The 17,749-nt window shown below is 43.0% G+C and overlaps 1 protein-coding gene across 1 annotated transcript in view; it reads left to right on the top strand.

The window, feature by feature from the left end:
- The window catches only part of LOC109485424 (CMP-N-acetylneuraminate-beta-galactosamide-alpha-2,3-sialyltransferase 1-like), an 81,959-nt gene that overhangs the window by 52,480 nt on the left and 11,730 nt on the right, over positions 1 to 17,749 (top strand). The window contains exon 2 of the mRNA XM_019789031.1: positions 14,721 to 15,376. Coding sequence (XP_019644590.1) covers positions 14,822 to 15,376 — 555 coding nt within the window. The 5' untranslated portion in view covers positions 14,721 to 14,821. The remainder of the gene's footprint in view (positions 1 to 14,720; positions 15,377 to 17,749) is intronic.

The following is a 17,749-nucleotide window of genomic DNA, read 5'->3' on the forward strand; positions in this document are numbered from 1 at the left end:
TCCACGAATGTCGATATACATTGGGACAGTGTTGTTTCCACTCAGTATGTAGATAAGTGACTAGAATATTGACTTTGAAAAATCTGGTTTCCTAGCCCTAAAAACTGCACCGGATGCCTTTAAGTTATTTCTTTGTTTCTGTTAATGAGCAAATGCTTCAGTGTTTGTAGATTAGCCAATTTTTGAAAGTCTGATAATTGAGTTACAGGAAACGACCTCCTACCATAACCATAATATATAAGAATATAAGCGTTTAGATTCAGGCGATAACTCGTATAGATAAGGGTGGAATAACTCATTCATTTTGTTTCTGTGGTTATATAGAAGAAATAGGACTTTATTGCACGACAATTGCACATGGTACAATGTATAGCAAACTACATAAAGAGAGTAACAAATTTACAATAAAATAAGTGTGTTGAATAAGACCTAATGTCGAATAAAACCTAACAAATCTTAATTATTCAAACAATAAGCACAAGTCTTTGATAAAGTGTTACAATCGAGTAGGCTAATCACAAGTTTCGGTATTTTTTCTAATAAAAAAGCAGTCCTTTATATATCTACCTATTTTTGCTATTTCCATACTACCTGCCTGTGTAGGAGTTTAATTATAACGATAGACATCCTTCGTTAGAGGGATCCTGGGCCCTACTAGGGTTTGAGTTGGCGTTAAGAAGGGCATCCGTCCGTAGAAAATCTTGCTTCAAAAAATACTTGCACTTGATGCAAGCACGTCTAAGCCCCAGTTGAGGGGGAAATTGACGTTAGCATTGGATTTGAAAAAAAAAAACATTTTTTTGTCGAAAAATTTTTTTCTCAAACATTTGAAAAACATTTTTTTCTCGAAAAAAATTTTTTCTCAAACATTTGAAAAAAAAACATTTTTTCTCGTCCTGTTTCGCAAATACCTGAACAACGAGAGCCAACATTGCCTGATCATCCATATTCTTCTTTCGTTTTGAGGCAGCCGACTTCAACTAGCTTAAGATTCTGTTGCCTTTTTGTGGCTAATACGAGATGGGGTTCGCCAGGCCTCCATCCAGGAAAGTCGTGTAAAGTGCCTTTCCTAAGGGCACAAAATCGGTGACATGGCAGGGTTCGAACCCGGGACGTCTTGGTTCCGAGCCGTACGCTCTGTCGTTACGCCAAACATCCATGGATGCCTAAGGCCACACCAATTTAATTTGTTGGTTCTCGGATTCGCCTCTTCATTTTTTCTGATTTGCAAAAAAAAATGATTCTGGTTCTGAATCAACTCAGAAATGCTCATATTTTGCCCCCAACCGTTGAGGAAATTCCTTTTCTTCCTAGCTGTTACAGTTCTTCCATATATCAATGCAGTGGTTTGATTAAAAGTTCAAAATTTATACCTTAAATTTTAACCCAGCCTTTTTTTTGTTGACTTCATGGTTCATATCGTAGCATTTGGGGCTATAATAGGATGCCTAGACCTGTTTTTATTTTTATTTTTTTTCGCCCTGTCGCTTCATATTTTTTCTGAAAAAATCCGAGAACCAACAAATTAAATTGGTGTGGCCTAAGAAGTCAATTTCTGGTCCCCAAAAAGAAAGAATCGATTAAGGAATGATGAATAGTGTTAGCAGCATAAAATCGTACGCAGTATTCCTGGCTAACGAGGCCGTCTCATATCCAGGCGACCCATTCCAATTAAGACGTTGGACAGAAATACGACCCCTGGCGACGACCTGTCTCACTGCGCCGTAAAGCTGACAGGCTAAAGTGGCGCCCTTCGTTCCCACGAGATGGTGCGAGATTTATCATGATATGTATACTAGACAATGCGCAAGTTTGGGGCCCTCCCTCTCAATGCTCATTAGGCCACAGCAAGTAATTTTTATGGGTGACATCAGCGCGCGCATTAATGTTCGCCTGATTTGGGGGAAAAAAAAGAAATTTTGTTGCCAGTGGTCAATATGCCAAAAATGGGCAAAGATGTCTGCTGCCATGCCAGAAGGTTGATGGCAGATAACTATGAAGAGAGGAGACGAGAAAAGACTCTGATTTAATGTTTTATTTTGTTTCTTACTTTGATGCAGTGATATGTGATGTTGGCTGTGTATATGTGATGTTCTCACTGAATCAAAACCATTTGTACAATGCTTGAGTCAAAATTTTAAAATGTAGGAACCTTGTTTTTTTCGGCCTGCCTTTTTTTTGTTTCGCCCGCTCGCATTAGATTTGGAGTCTGCGTAGGATGTCATCCATAAAATTTACATACTGTAGCCTTACTTAGCCTCACGACTTACAAACTCTCTCCGTAGACTGCTGTAATTTTAGCTGAGGGCTAACGAAACTTGCCTTTACTCAACTTGTCATGGATCCATTCCTTGACAGACATTCAGAACTATCCCCCGAACACCAGCCGACCAAGGTTGGGCCGAAGTTCGGGAGCAGTTTGACAGATTTAGTCCACGCCTCTCTTTCTATTCGCATCGAGTCGATTTTGAGTTAAATTTGAGTCAAATTTCACTTCCAACCACGCCCCGACTCCTTCTATATGAATCGAGTCGATTTTGAGTTAAATTTGAGTCAAATTTCACATCCAACCACGCCCCGACCCTTTCTATTCGAATCGAGTCGATTTTGAGTTAAATTTGAGTCAAATTTCACTTCCAACCACCTTTCTCTCACCATGGTACTAGTAACCGGTTTTGGTTACATCATGTTGCAATTTTATAGTAGAAGAGATTTAGACTCCTGTCACCATATATATGAATGTGCTTGAGTTAGAATTAACAGAGCAGACCAAATGCGAAGGTAAACATTTTGCATTTGCCTTGCAAATGTTACCTTTCTAGTATAGCGATTTTCTCGAATCTGCCACCGGTGGATGGAACAAAGATCAGCGGTCAGCTTGTAGTGTCTTACCGCTGAGTACATGAGAAGACTATCGGAGTTGACGGCTCGTGTTCGCCCCACCTCTATAATGTCGACCCTCTATCTCCGTGGGGTTGAGAGCGTCTTTAAATTTTTCATGACTTTGGGGCGATAGCTAGAGCCATGTGTTGGGCGCTCTGTACTGCTATTGACTGTGCCGTTATTGTTAATGTCTTCAAAATGTATCAAATCTCATCATTGTTAGTATTTGCATACCTGTAATAAGATTAGTAAAGCTCTCGAGATTCAAAGTGCTTGTTCTTGCATCTTTGTTCTCAATTACATAGCTACTATTTAATTCATTTATTTGAGAACCTTTGCCAGTTTTGCACTGGGGTAAGTTTGGAATAGTCCACTTTTGCGTGGGAGGGAGATGGACTGAAATATGCTGTATTTGCTCCCAAGCAAATGTCGGCCTTTCTAGTTGTTAATGTCTTTATTCTGGCTATAAAATCGTACACACAGACAAGCGAGCAGTAACAGCGAAAGTGATCTCGGTGCAGTTTTAGCTCACTGAAGAGCTAGTCTCCCACTGGTCGTGACAGAGAAGACAGACGCTATGTACAGTATTTACAGGTTCATTGTACCGGGGAAATTCCCCTAGCTCTTTTTGACAAGCACAATGGACAGTGGACAACAGCTGAACGTCCTGTCCTTGGGACCGCCACCCTTTACAGCAGCGTGCATGTTGGGTGAGAGACAACAGCCGGGATTCGAACTCCCAACCTCTTAGTCCAGAGGCAGGGTCGCTAACCACTGGACTACATACGCTACGTAAGTGGTGAGTGATACGTATTGAGTATTCCAATAAGGTACATGTTTTGGAAAACAGACACACAGAAAGATAACGTGTTCCAGCCCGCCCACAATGGCGATGTCGCTAGACCCACTGACCCGGCCGATGGGTCTAGACCTTTTAGCCGATTTGGTAGGAGCGTCGGATTGTAAGCTGGCGCCCGGGGGCCGTGGGTTCGATCCCCGGCCCGGGGCCAGGGGTTTTTAAATCTGTTTCTACTCGCTCCTCCTGTTTCTTCCAGTGGTTCCCACACCGGCCCTGGAAGTTCTGGCAAAGAGTGCCGCTCCAGGGATGTTGAATTCGGAAGCTTCGAGGACGAATCTTGAAAATGGATGCTCCTGAATGTTGAATTCGGAAGCTTCGAGGACGAAAGAAAAGGGGGAGTAGTGTAACAGTAGGGGGTTTATAAGCGCTACCAACTGACCCGGCCGATGGGTCTAGACCTTTTCGGCCGAGTGGTTAGAGCGTCGGAGTTTGAAGCTGGTGCTCGGGAGGTCGTGAGTTCGAACCCCGGCCTAAATCTGGTTCTGAATGTGTGACAGGGACTAGGGGTTTTTATCTGTTTCTACTGCTCGCCTCCTGTTTCATACAGCTAGCGACCTGATTCAGGTTTAAAATGCAGCCCGTTAAGCCTGGATTAGAGAGAATCGATCGGGGGTAATATCTCGTCATCCCGACTGTGCCAGGAACGTTTGATATCAATCCGGCCTCATCATCATCAGTCAAGTGATGGATTTAGGAGAACGACAGTTGCTTTGGTAAACTGTAAGGCCACACCGACTTAATTTTATGGATGACATCCACGCGCGCATTGATTTTCGCCTGTTCTAAAAAAAAAAAAAAAGATCACGTCCTCCGAGGCTCTGGCCTGGCTCTAGGCCTGGGTAGTCCATGGTAGTTAGTGACAATACGGAGCCGGGCACCCAGGCTACCGAAGCTCCACGACTCAAGAACTCAGTACAGTGCCGATTCATAAATTCCGCAAAAAAAACCCGCATGTGCCGGCTTGTCGTATATGTCGTACTGCCGCTAATTCAAAGTACCAGCTTTGTATTCCTGTGGTTAAGTACCATTTTTTTATTTTTGGCCGGATTTTTTTTTTATTATTCGCCCGCGCGCACTAGTTTGGGGGTCTTCAGAGGATTTCATCCATAAAATTAAGTCGGTGTGGCCTAAAGGCGGACCCGACACACGCGGGTCTGTGGTAGGTTTGATCGAGCCGAATATGGCCTCAAAAACACTGCCGAAATCCCCCACAACTATGGTTAGGCCACAGCAAGTAATTTTAATGGATGACATGAGTCCGCGCATTCATTTTCGCCTGATTTTGAAAAAAAACATGAAATTTTGTTGCCTTCTGACAGTGGTCACCATGCCGAAAATGGGCAAAGATGTATGTTGCCATGCCGGAAGGTGGATGGCAGATAACCATGAAGAGAGGAGACAAGAAAAGGCTCTGATTTAATGTTTTCTTCCTTACTTTGATGCAGTGATATGTGATGCTGGCTGTGTATATGTGATGTTCCTACTGAATCAAAACCATTTGTACAATAATTGAGTAAAAATTTTAAAATGTAGGAACCTTTTTTTTTTCGGCCCGTCTTGTTTTTTTTTTCGCCCGCTCGCACATTAGATTTGTCGTTTGCGGAGGATGTCATCCATAAAATTTACTTGCTGTGGCCTAAATAGACAAATAAATTGTCAGTATAGAAGTCACGCTAGGAACACACAATGTATGCCTTTTAACATACTTACGATCTAACGCGGTTATACCAATTCAACTAGAATCATGTAACTGAAAAGAGTTGCTTCCAACATGTTGTCTAGAAGCTACGTAGTACGTATATAAAGAGAACCGTTAACATTATGGCAAGGACCTCTTTCAACCCCCTCACAGTAACGTTTACACACTCGAACATAAACTGGAAATGGGCTTCTACAGAAAAATGGCCAACTACCAATAGTTACAACATAAAAGTCGTCATCCTTACAGTCTTGCTAATCAAAAGGGACGGTGAAAATATACATTCTGCCAATTCGCCCCTACGTTATAAGTTTCAAAGGTCACGGTCACATTTTACAAATCGTTATTGGAGTGCGTTTTTTTACTACAACCATAGTCGTTACTGTAGGTTATTTATGAGACAACATGGCTTCGCGAATCACCCTTGGCACCACTCAAAGCCAATGCACTACAGGAGGAAGGCTGAAGTACCAGGAGTGCGTCTGTTACTGCAACACTTTTGAGATACATCCAAGGCCACAGCAAGTAATTTAAGACATCAGCGCGCGCATTAATTTTTGCCTGATTTTGAGAAGAAAAAAAAAACAAGAAATTCTGTTGCCTTCTGACAGTGATCAACATGCCGAAAATGGGCAAAAAATGTCTGTTGCCATGCCGGAACGTGGATGGCAGATAACTATGAAGAGAGGAGACAAGAAAAGTGTTATGTTTCTTACTTTGAAGCAGTGATATGTGATGCTGGCTGTGTATATGTGATGTTCCTACTGAATCAAAGTCAAAATTTGAAATTGTAGTAACCTTGTTTTTTCGACGTATTTTTTTTCGCCTGTTTGCATTAGATTTGGAATCTGCGGAGGAAGTCATACATAAAATTTACTTGCTGTGGCCTAAACAGGTCGGTACAAAAAAACCCCACCTGATTCATGTTTATAACCTATAAGTTAAATATGCAGCCACCATACTTTAGCACGACTATATGGTAATAAGACTTCAATACGCAGGGACGTTACGTGTATATATGGACCTGTCAAAACGCTGTAGTCACCCGGAGGCACGCAAATATGGAGATGTGAAACATGCCCTTTTTTGAAGCGACATCCTAAGTAAAAAAAGTTCTTTCACTGCCAAAAGGTCTCGAACATTATAGTCAATATAGCAGCATATTGAGTGCGCCATATGGGGAGTTTAATATATCAGAAGCCATAAACCACAGGTACAATATTTACGCTTCAGGATAATGGTGATAAAGAAAAATATTTGGACGTTTATGGGACGAGTAGAGCGCAGTAGGTCATCGTTAGGTGACCTTAGGGGTCAAACGGACATCTTGAGGGAAAATCGGTGACTGACAGACAAACAACATAGATCTATGGGGCCTGGGGGAAATATTGTGTTTCCGGTTACCCGACAGACCCTAGTAAAGCCCCTTGAACCTCCTAGTCTTTTTGGAGGGTTGGTCGCCAACAAGAGAAATAAAATTTGTCGATCTGACATATTGTAGCTGGATGTGACTCCATCATCTAGAATAACAACGTGAGAAAGAGTGGGCACACCTGAAACGGTGTGGTTTCATTGTAACATAGCACTCCTGCCTCTTCTGTTATTCTCTCAAAAAAGGTAACAGACTTCAACAAGGCAGTTAACAAGTCTGCGTGCGTCCCGAAAACAAAATTTGTTGTTCTTCCACTAGTATTTTATTCATAGGTTGTATGACAGAAGATATCTCTTACGAAATACCAAAGAATAGTGATACTGAAATCTACGTATGGGCCCTAAGGCCATGTTGATTTGATTATATGGATGACATCCTCTGGGAACCCCAAAACTGATGCGAGCGTGCGAATAAAAAAAAGTTTTGCAAAAAAAAACGTTGCTTTCATTATGAAATCTACGTGGTCATGAAGGTTGAACAAATGACACAGAGTATGGTATGGCGAATAATCTACTCTTCAAATTCATTTCTTTACCTTTTCGTGTTTTTTTTTTTTCATTTGGTTTTGACATTCTACGACATTGTTATTGTTTTCCAATATTTTTTGTGCAACTTACAGTATATATTTGCTCATTTTGCAACTGTTTTGTACGATTTACAGCATGGTTGAAAACTTTTTTTTTTGGAAACGGCCGAAAATTCATGCGCGCGCGGATGTCATCTATATAATCAAATCAACATGGCCTAAGTGGCACTGAAACCCCACACATTCAGAACCTTCAAGGTTGGCTGAAGTTCGGGAGCAGTCTGATCAGATGTAGGCCACGCCTACCTTTCTATACCGATCGAATCGAATTTGAGTTAAATTTGAGTGAAATATAAGTTCCAACCACACCCCGACCCCTGCTGACCTACTCCCAACCACCAGCCAACCATGCCCGAACCTCCCGTCCACACCCGAATGTTTGAAACCTTTTGAAACATTTGGCTGACGCAGCCGAATAAAGCTAAGGTCCCAATTACGCCGGTGCCCGTCGGGGATGTAGCCCCGGCTGGCCCCGGCCGGGTTCAGGAGTCGAGCGGGCATCGGCTGTCGTGGTCACAATTAAAAGTTTCCTTCAGTAGCATTTTGTTAGAAATTTTGTCACCCTCTTTGGTCGGTATCCGGCAGGCACCCGGCAGGTACCCAGCAGATTCTCTGACGATGTCTTGTATTGACCTATACGTAATGCAGAATTCACGTATTTGTTGTGATAATTTGATCTGTGAGGTCACACATTTTACCCGGGTTTACGAAGTACACACCTTTATTCTGTTCATCTGGTCTGTGACGTAAGAAATGTGTCCCGGTGGAATGCCGGCAACCGGAGGGGTACCTCCCGGTGTTCTCACGATGAGGTCACGGCGTCTTGTTGTCAGCGGGGCCCGGGTAGAATTTAACTCAGAATTAAATTCTTATCGGGGCCCCGACGGGCCAAAAAATAGCCCGGTAGCCGCAGGGTGCCCCGCGGGGCCACGTCGGGGTCCCGCCGGAAAGTGGTAAAAAAAACAGCCCGGGAACTACCCGCCAGGGCCCCTTTTCCCAATTGGGACCTTAGCTTAACAGTAGCCGACCTGACCGAACATCAGCCAACCTTGCTGCCGACCTACTCCTAAGGCCACAGCAAGTAAATTTTATGGATGACATCCTCCGCAGACTCCAAAACTAATGCGAGCGGGCGAAAAAACAAAACAAGGCGAGCCGAAAAACAAGGTTCCTACATTTTAAAATTTTGACTCAGTCATTGTACAAATGGTTTTGATTCAGTAGGAACATCACCTATACACGGCCAGCATCACATATCACTGCATCAAAGTAAGAAACAAAACATTAGATTTGTATTCTGAGGAGGATGCCATCCATAAAATTTACTTGCTGTGGCCTTATGAATATTTACCACATTGTGGAAGGATTGCCATAACAGGTGACTATCACCTCTTCAAGATGTCAACCATGAGACCAGACTGTAAGGTTTGAACCACTTACACCGGTACCGGGAAGGTCCCCTACTCTTTTCGATAAATGTGGTGGGCTCTTTAACGCTATCAAGGTACCTATGTGTGGATGTAATATGTCCTCAAACACGGGAAACATATAAGTTCTGTTACAACTAAGCAACTTCTATTTCCACTAACATACAAATTTTCCTACAAATTTTCCTAAGACTAACAAAAAAGATATCACAATTTTGCATTGCCCGTTTTGATACTTTTAACTTGAAAATGTAGAGTCTGACTTATAGCCTAGTCTTGTTTTCATATACGACATCAGCACACAAAGAATTAGGCAATGTTTTAAAGGCATCCAGTGCAGTTTTTAGGGCTTGGAACCCGATTTTTCAGAGCCAATATTCTAGTCATTTATCTACATACTAAGATGAAACTACACTATCCCAATGTATATTGACCCCCACGGAGCAAAAATTCCCAAAATTCTGACGGAAAATGGTTACATTGGTTGATTTTAGGGTACCATCCAGAAAATAATCGTGGGGCTTGATTCTGCAGTTTTAAAAGCCCAAAGTATGAAATACTGACTAAAATGTGCTAATGTGAAGCAGTATGTCTCAATATCACAAAGATTGCCTTATTCAGAATATTTCCAGCTTTGCTGCCCTGAAATCGCATTGGATGCCTTTAAAAAAATCGTGGCGCCATATATATATGGCCATGTTGATTTGATTATATGGATGACATCCTCCGGGAACCCCAAAATTGATGCGCGCGTGCGAATAAAAAAAAAGTTTTGCAAAAAAAAAAGTTGTTTTCATTATGAAATCTACGTGGTCATGAGGGTTGAGCAAATGGAACGGAATATGGTTTGGCGAATAATCTAGTCTACAAGTTCATTTCTTTACAATTTCGTCTTTTTTCGTTTGATTTTGGCATTCTACGACATTGGCATGTTTTTTTTTGTAACTTACGGTATATTTTTGCTCATTTTGCAACTGTTTTGCACGATTTACAGTATGGTTGAAAACTTTTTTTTAAAACGGCCGAAAATTCATGCGCGCGTGGATGTCATCCATATAATCAAATCAACATGGCCTATGTAAGAACAAGACCTTCCCTTTTATTATTCGCCCGGCTATAAATTTCGGTCTCATGTGGAGTCACAAATGTCATGTAGTAGTCATCATGACAGACGATCAAAGTAACCTCACATCTTCCTCACTACTAATCAAGCCTCCGACAGAAGAAGTGATTCATATGTTTGTCGGTAATAATTGTACTCTTCTATTTGACAAGAGTGCGCCGGCCTAAGGTATACTGAGTGCGCCCCCCACCCACAACATTGCTAAATATCCATTTTAACTAGAGAGGCAATGGCATTGCGACCGTACAGCGACCGAATTTCCTTTCCTTTTTTTTTACCGTGCTTTATCCAGAACCATGCTAAGGCACGGTTTTGGATAGTCCACGCGTATTCACAATCAAGTTCTATTCCTGAATGGGTTAGGATCAGGATCAGGCACGGTTCTGTATATCCAATGACGTAGATTTGCCCCAGGCACGGTTCTTGATACATAAACTATTCAGAACCGTGCCTATCTGCCTGATATTGGTTCTGGATAAAGCACGGTTCTGGATACGCATGGACTATCCGGAATCGTGCCTGATCATGGTTCTGGATAAAGCACGGTTCTGGATACGCATGGGCTATCCAGAATCGTACCCTATCATGGTTCTGTACCCTATCATGGTTCTGGATAAAGCACGGTTCTGGATATGCATGGGCTATCCAGAATCGTACCTGATCATGGTTCTGGATAAAGCACGGTTCTGGATGTGCATGAACTATCAATATCCAGAATCGTTCCTAAGCATTTTTCTGGATAAAGCACGGTTCTGGATATGCATGGCCTATCGAGATCCAGAATCGTGCCTGACCATGGTTCTGGATAAAGCACGGTTCTGGATACGCATGGACTACCCAGAATCGTAATTGGTCATAGTTCTGGATAAAGCAGGGTTCTGGATATGCATGGACTATCCAGAATCGTGTCTGAGCATTGTTCTGGATAAAGCACGGTTCTGGATACGTATGGACTATCCAGAACCGAGCACAGTGTCACTGAACATTGTTCTGGATATAACTGCCGTCATACGGTCGCAGCGCGATCTGTGCCCTAGTGGAACGCGCGCCTAACATATGATTTGCTCTATTTGACATCCCCACATCCCCATTTATGCTTGGCAGCTGTACTACTTCCGCCCCCACCGCTGAGGCCACAGCAAGTAATTTTTATGGATGACATCAGGGCACGCATTAATTTTTACCTGATTTTGAAAAAAAAAACAAGAAATTTTGTTGCCTTCTGACAGTGGTCAACATGCCGAAAATGGGCAAAGTTGTCTGTTGCCCTACCGGAAGGAGAATGGCAGATAACTATGAAGAGAAGAGACAAGAAAAGGCTCTGATTTAATGTTTTGTTTCTTACTTTGATGCAGTGACATGTGATGTTGGCTGTGTATATGTGATGTTCCCAATGAATCAAAACCATTTGTACAATGATTGAGTCAACATTTTACATTGTAGGGACTTTGTTTTTTTCGGCTTGCCTTGCTTTTTTTTCGCCCGCTCGTATCAGATTTGGAGTCTGCCGTGGATGCCATCCATAAAATTTACATGCTGTGGCCTAAGTAGTTCCCCCGAACTCGGGAAGGATGATGGATATGTTCGCGGTGGAAGACTGTACTTTTCCCGCTGGCGGAGGGAGCAACAACCCCGGCTGACCGTGCACAACCTACCGCACGGGTAACTCATCATCTGCCGCTATAGACGTCACTGACGTCCGTTAGAGACTCCGCCGTACGTTTTCTCAATCTTTGAGATTTATTTTTGAGACTTCATCAGAATATCCATTAGTGTTGGGCCCCAGGGCACACCACTAGTCTTCCTGGCCTTTCGAAAATAACAACATAAAATGATATATTTGTACATTGCATTTATCCATCAACAACATTACCACAAAACTATTACCATTACACTAAAAGCAAACCCATTGCATTCACACAGTCAAGATCATGTCAATTCCATTGAGAGTCAGGAGTATCTTGTTGTGGTACCACTACCACCAAGAAGTAACTAGAAGCACGGTTCTGGATACGCATTGACCATCCAGAATCGATCGTACCTTATCATGGTTCTGGAGAAAGCACGGTTCTGGATACGCATGGACTATCCAGAATCGTGCCTGATCATGGTTCTGGATAAAGCACGGTTCTGGATACGCATGGACTATCCAGAATCGTACCTGATCATGGTTCTGGATAAAGCATGGTTCTGGATACGCGTACGCATTGACCATCCAGAATCGTACCTTATCATGGTTCTAGATAAAGCACGGTTCTGGATACGCATGTGCCATCCAGAATCGTACCTTATCATGGTTCTGGATAAAGCATGGTTCTGGATACGCATTGACCATCCAGAATCGTACCTGATCATGGTTCTGGATAAAGCACGGTTCTGGATGTGCATGGACTATCCAGAATCGTACCTGATCATGGTTCTGGATAAAGCACGGTTTTGGATGTGCATGAACTATCGATATCCAGAATCGTTCCTAAGCATGGCTCTGGATAAAGCACGGCTCTGGATGCGTATGGACTATCCAGAATCGTGCCTGAGCATTGTTCTGGATAAAGCACAGTTCTGGATACGTATGGACTATCCAGAAATGTGCCTGGGCATGGTTCTGGATAAAGCACCGTTCTGGATATGCATGGATTATCCAGAATCGTACCTTACCGTGGTTCTGGATAAAGCACGGTAAAGGATACGCGTGTACTATCCAGAATCGTGCCTGATCATGGTTTTAGATAAAGCACAGTTCTGGATACGCATTGACCATCCAGAATCGTACCTGATCATGGTTCTGGATAAAGCTCGGTTTTGGATGTTCATGAGCTGTCGATATCCAGAATCGTTCCTAAGCATGGTTCTGGATAAAGCACGGCTCTGATTGCGTATGGACTATCCAGAATCGTGCCTGAGCATTGTTCTGGATAAAGCACGGTTCTGGATACGTATGGACTATCCAAAACCGAGCACAACCTACGATATGGAAAAAAACAGCCGTTTTCCGTCAGCGACATCCCGATTTTACCTCGAAGATATCAGTTATGCTGTTGGCGAGGTTGATTCAACTTATAGCTTACTACACATTAAAGAATAAAAGACTAGAAAATTGACTTGGAAAACATCCAACTTTACTGCTCTGAAATCGCGTTGGGCATCCAATGCGATTTCAGGGCAGCAAAATTGAAAATATTCTGAATAAGGCAATCTTTGTGATATTGACACATACTGCTTCACATTAGCACATTTGAGTCAGTATTTCATAATTTGGGCTTTTCAAACTGCAGAAACAAGTCCCAAGATGAGTCTTTTATTTTCTGGGTGGTACCCTAAAAATCAACCAAGGGCCATATATATATGGCGGGGTACAAAAACGCCAGATATTGTTATGGATGATTGTGAGACGACCTCGGAGCGTTTTTAAGCTAAGTGCCCCAGCAGGAAGGCAGTGTAATGAGAGTAGGTGGACCTAAGAACCTTCCCCAAGGTTATCGCAAGAAGTGATGTCACGTCTCAGCGGGATTCGGAGTCTTAAAGCTGTCAGGAGATATAGATAGAGCATGGTGGGAAATGGTAATGCCTTAAAGGCATCCAGTGCAGCAGTTTTTAGGGCTTGTAAACCAGATTTTTTTCAAAGCCAATATTCTAACCATTTATATACATATTAAGTTGAAACCACACTATCTCAGTGTATATAGATCCTCATGGAGCAAAAATTCCCAAAATTCTGACGGAAAATGGTTACTGGAAGTGCAGGCTTAGTATTCTTCTCACATCTCCGTTTTTTTTTATTCCAACATGTTATCACCAGACATGGTGACGGCACACTCAAATACATGACAGGACAATACTCATTTTCACCTGAGCGAAGTGAGGAAAGTCGTGTAAAGTGCCTTTGCCAAGCTAGGGCACGAGATCGGTGGCATGGCAGGACTCGAACCCGGGATTTCTAGGTTCCGAGTCGCGCACTCTGCCGCTACGCCACACGACCCCACGGCCACATCTCCGTTAAGTTGGTGGGAACTTCTATGATTTTACCCTGACGGTAATTATTACGTACTCAGCCTGCAACAGCTTTACACTTCTATACACCACAGGTGAAATCAAGATCTATCAAACAATGCTAAGATGGAAAGTGTCTAGACTGGAGGGCGCGCAACGAAGCCACGAAAGGCCTTCCCATAAACCAACGACTTAGAAATGTTACAGAATTGTATGCTTCCAACATCTAACACAAGACACAGTGACGGCACGGTCATGTTTTTTTGTCAACGCAGAGGACAATAGACAATACTCATGGTAGCCTGGGTTTGGGAGGCGGACTGTAGCGGACATTAGGGCTTCTCCCCATAAAAAAATCTATCGTTTTAGAAGACGTTTGTTTTTTTGAAGAAAAAAAAGTGACCTGTGTGAGAGGATTTCTTAGCCATTTTTGAACCAATTGCGTGTCTCTCATTTAGATTTATTGATTCATTTCAATTTCTTTATGGAAATGCTCACCTACATCGTAACTCATGTGTTTACTGTGTACAAATAGGTAAATATATCAAAACATGTTTAGACCTTGGAACAAGTAGTATTAGTTGACTCATTTATAGTTTTGTACGTAGTTTAATTTCGTTGCACCCATATATTTGTCTGTATATCTACATGCAGCAGTTTTAGACCTTACGAAAGTCGCTGTACTTTTTGTTGTGTCAATAAAGTTCTATGTGTGTTACAGATCGCCATTGAAGCCAGTCGCATGGGTCAACAAAGCTGCGATCACAACACAACCTGCTTTTTGATGACTTGAAAAACAACAAGAACATCTCTGACCTCACGATGTTGTGGATTAAAAAGCGATACAAGGAGGCCTATCTCTACCTCGGGGTTCTGCTGATTCTATTTCTCGTGACGTGTTTTCTTATCCACCCGGACACCATGCAAATACTCTCAAAGTCGCGCTCGTCTCGACTGGACTACGGCGCAAACTCACAGAGAGCTCCACACAACCAGTGGAGACCCGTACGCATGTTGAGAGACATTCGCAGCACCACGGCGCGACCGCTCACCGACACCGACAAGCTTCACAGGATCGCCGACCTGCTCGGCTACGACCTGACGGGGAACAAGAAGAGGGACGACCTGGAGTCGAGAAAGATGATCAACGATATCCTAAACTTGATCGACGATCACCAAAGACAGGGGAAAGACGCGAGGGACACTGTGGACATGATCTACTCAGTGGTGAGAAGTGCACAGGAGGAGAAAAACGGAGACGCCCTGGGAGAAGTCATGAACGACATGAATGTCTTAGAAAACCTCCTGCCCAAGAGACTGGAAAAAGTGAAGATAGGAACTTATCCATTCACCAGAGACGCCAGGCGTTTGCCCTCGGTAAGTGGAACGTTGTATTGAGATTGAATAGAATAGAAAAGAATAGAATAGAATAGAATAGAATAGAATGGAATGGAATGGAATGGAATGGAATGGAATGGAGAGGAGAGGAGTGGAGTGGAGTGGAGTGGAGCGGAGCAGGGCAGGGCAGGGCAGGGCAGGGCAGGGTAGAGTAGAGTAGAGTAGAGTAGAGCAGAGCAGAGCAGAGCAGAGCAGAGCAGAATAGAATAGAATAGAATAGAATAGAATAGAGAAGAAAACTAATTGGTACAACGTTTTATGTTGTTGTTGTTGTTTTGCTACTTTTATCCAACACACAATCGCGAATTTCCGACCGTACAAATCGTCCTTCATCATGAACTTTGACCCACTGACCTGACGCACAATGATCGTCGGGATGTGTGACGTCACGGGTGGGTCAAAGGTGCCAGGAAGTCGATACCTACCACCGGCCCGGTTCAACGTGGGTTGACGGGTCCTTCTTTTTCCTCTTTTTTACTTAAGTGGTCGCCACGTAACACACCTGAATGGTATGACCACTCACCTTCAAGACTCCTATTTTATCTAAGAAAGTACCGTTGGCCAGAACCCTTGGCCTGCCCCCTATATCTTCACAAGTCACCTTGACACTCGCCAAGTCACCTTGACACCTCCAACTTCCTGGTAACAAACTGTTGACGTGGCCAGAAGCATCCCCTTGCTTAATTGATTACCGCAACATCCTCTGAAGACCTCATCCTTGACACACCTGTCCTGTTTGGTCATGTGCTCCATTAGTTGAGCGCCATTAGTCCAGCCGGCGGTGTTTGTAGGATTCTAAGCCGGCCATCACAGTAATCCTTCTCCGTCTCGTCCTCCAACCTTACAGACATCGGCAAAGCTCGCGCATACATCAAAACCTAAGCGGTAAAAATCCACCCCTCCAGTGTGTCTTGTATCATTTTGAATTCAGATTTAGTACTTGGCGTATTCTCCCCCAGGGCCCGTCAATCACTCCGGTAAGTGCAACTCATTCCGGAGTTTTCCGTTCTGGAGCTTTGACCTGCCGGAAGGTCCTGAGCACAGGAGAACCATGAACGCAACGCCTTCCTAAAATAGACTTGCTAAGGCCACAGCAAGTAAAATTTATGGATGGCATCCTCCGCAGATTCCAAAAAGACAAAGACAAATTTGAAAGGGTACAGAATCAAGCTGCAAGATTCTGTGTGAACAACTATTAAATAGGTTCTAGTGTCACCGGAATGAAAAGAAACCTACATTTGGTCTCACTGGAAGACAGAAGAAAAATGTCCAGACTATGCATGATGTACAAAATGACTAATAAACTGGTGGACGTCCCAACTACTAAGTACCTAATACCGGTCCAGAAGAGAACAAGAAATAGCTGGGTCTTCAAATATCAGACTTATCAACCAAGAATTGAGGTGTTCAAAAACTCGTATTTCCCAACAACTATCGTAGATTGCAACTCGTTGCCACCAAGCATAGTTGGGGCATCATCACTAGAAAGCTTTAAACAAAATGTGCAAAGATTGAGTGTAACAAGTCGTTCGGTGTGATATAGCTAGCTGCCGCCGCGAAGCTAGTGTGTTACACCGAAGGGCGGTTATACCGGCTATACTGATACAGATACAGAAATCTAATGCGAGCGGGCGAAAAAAAAACAAGGCGGCCGAAAAAACAAGGTCCCTACAATTTAACTCAATCATTGTACAAATGGTTTTGATTCAGTGGGAACATCACATATACACAGCCAGCATCACATATCACTGCATCAAAGTAAGGAACAAAACATTAAATCAGAGCCTTTTCTTGTCTCCTCTCTTCATAGTTATCTGCCATCCACCTTCCGGCATGGCAACAGATATCTTTGCCCATTTTCGGCATGTAGACCACTGTCAGAAGGCCACAAAATTTCTTATGAAAAATTTAAACTGTTCTCCAACTCATAAATTTCACTCACCGGAATTTTCGACTGAATCACTCAGTCTTCCTCAGCTATCTGAACAAAATGCTGTGGACACGTGATTTTTCCCACGTGTGACGTCAGCAAAGGGTCAAAGGTTGTCTGAAGTCGATATCGCCCCCCGTCCCGGTTTAAATTTTTTATAATGTAATTTACCAACTCAGATGAACTTTCATGCTGAAACAAAATTTCTTGCTGTTTTTTTTTTCAAAATCAGGCGAAAATGAATTTGCGCGTTGATGTCATCCATAAAAATTATTTGCTGTGGCCTAATGGAGTTTTTCCCGGCTTTTCTGTGAACTTCATTTTCTTCCAGGGAATCCCATTACAAATACTGTCCCCGCAAGGAAACGGTTCGGCTTTGTCGCGGATATAAAAGGCGCTTCGCCACACGAGCGTTTCCAACC

Source organism: Branchiostoma belcheri, unplaced genomic scaffold, assembly GCF_001625305.1.
Source record: "Branchiostoma belcheri isolate BF01 breed outbred unplaced genomic scaffold, Haploidv18h27 scaffold75, whole genome shotgun sequence".
Lineage (NCBI taxonomy): Eukaryota > Metazoa > Chordata > Leptocardii > Amphioxiformes > Branchiostomatidae > Branchiostoma > Branchiostoma belcheri.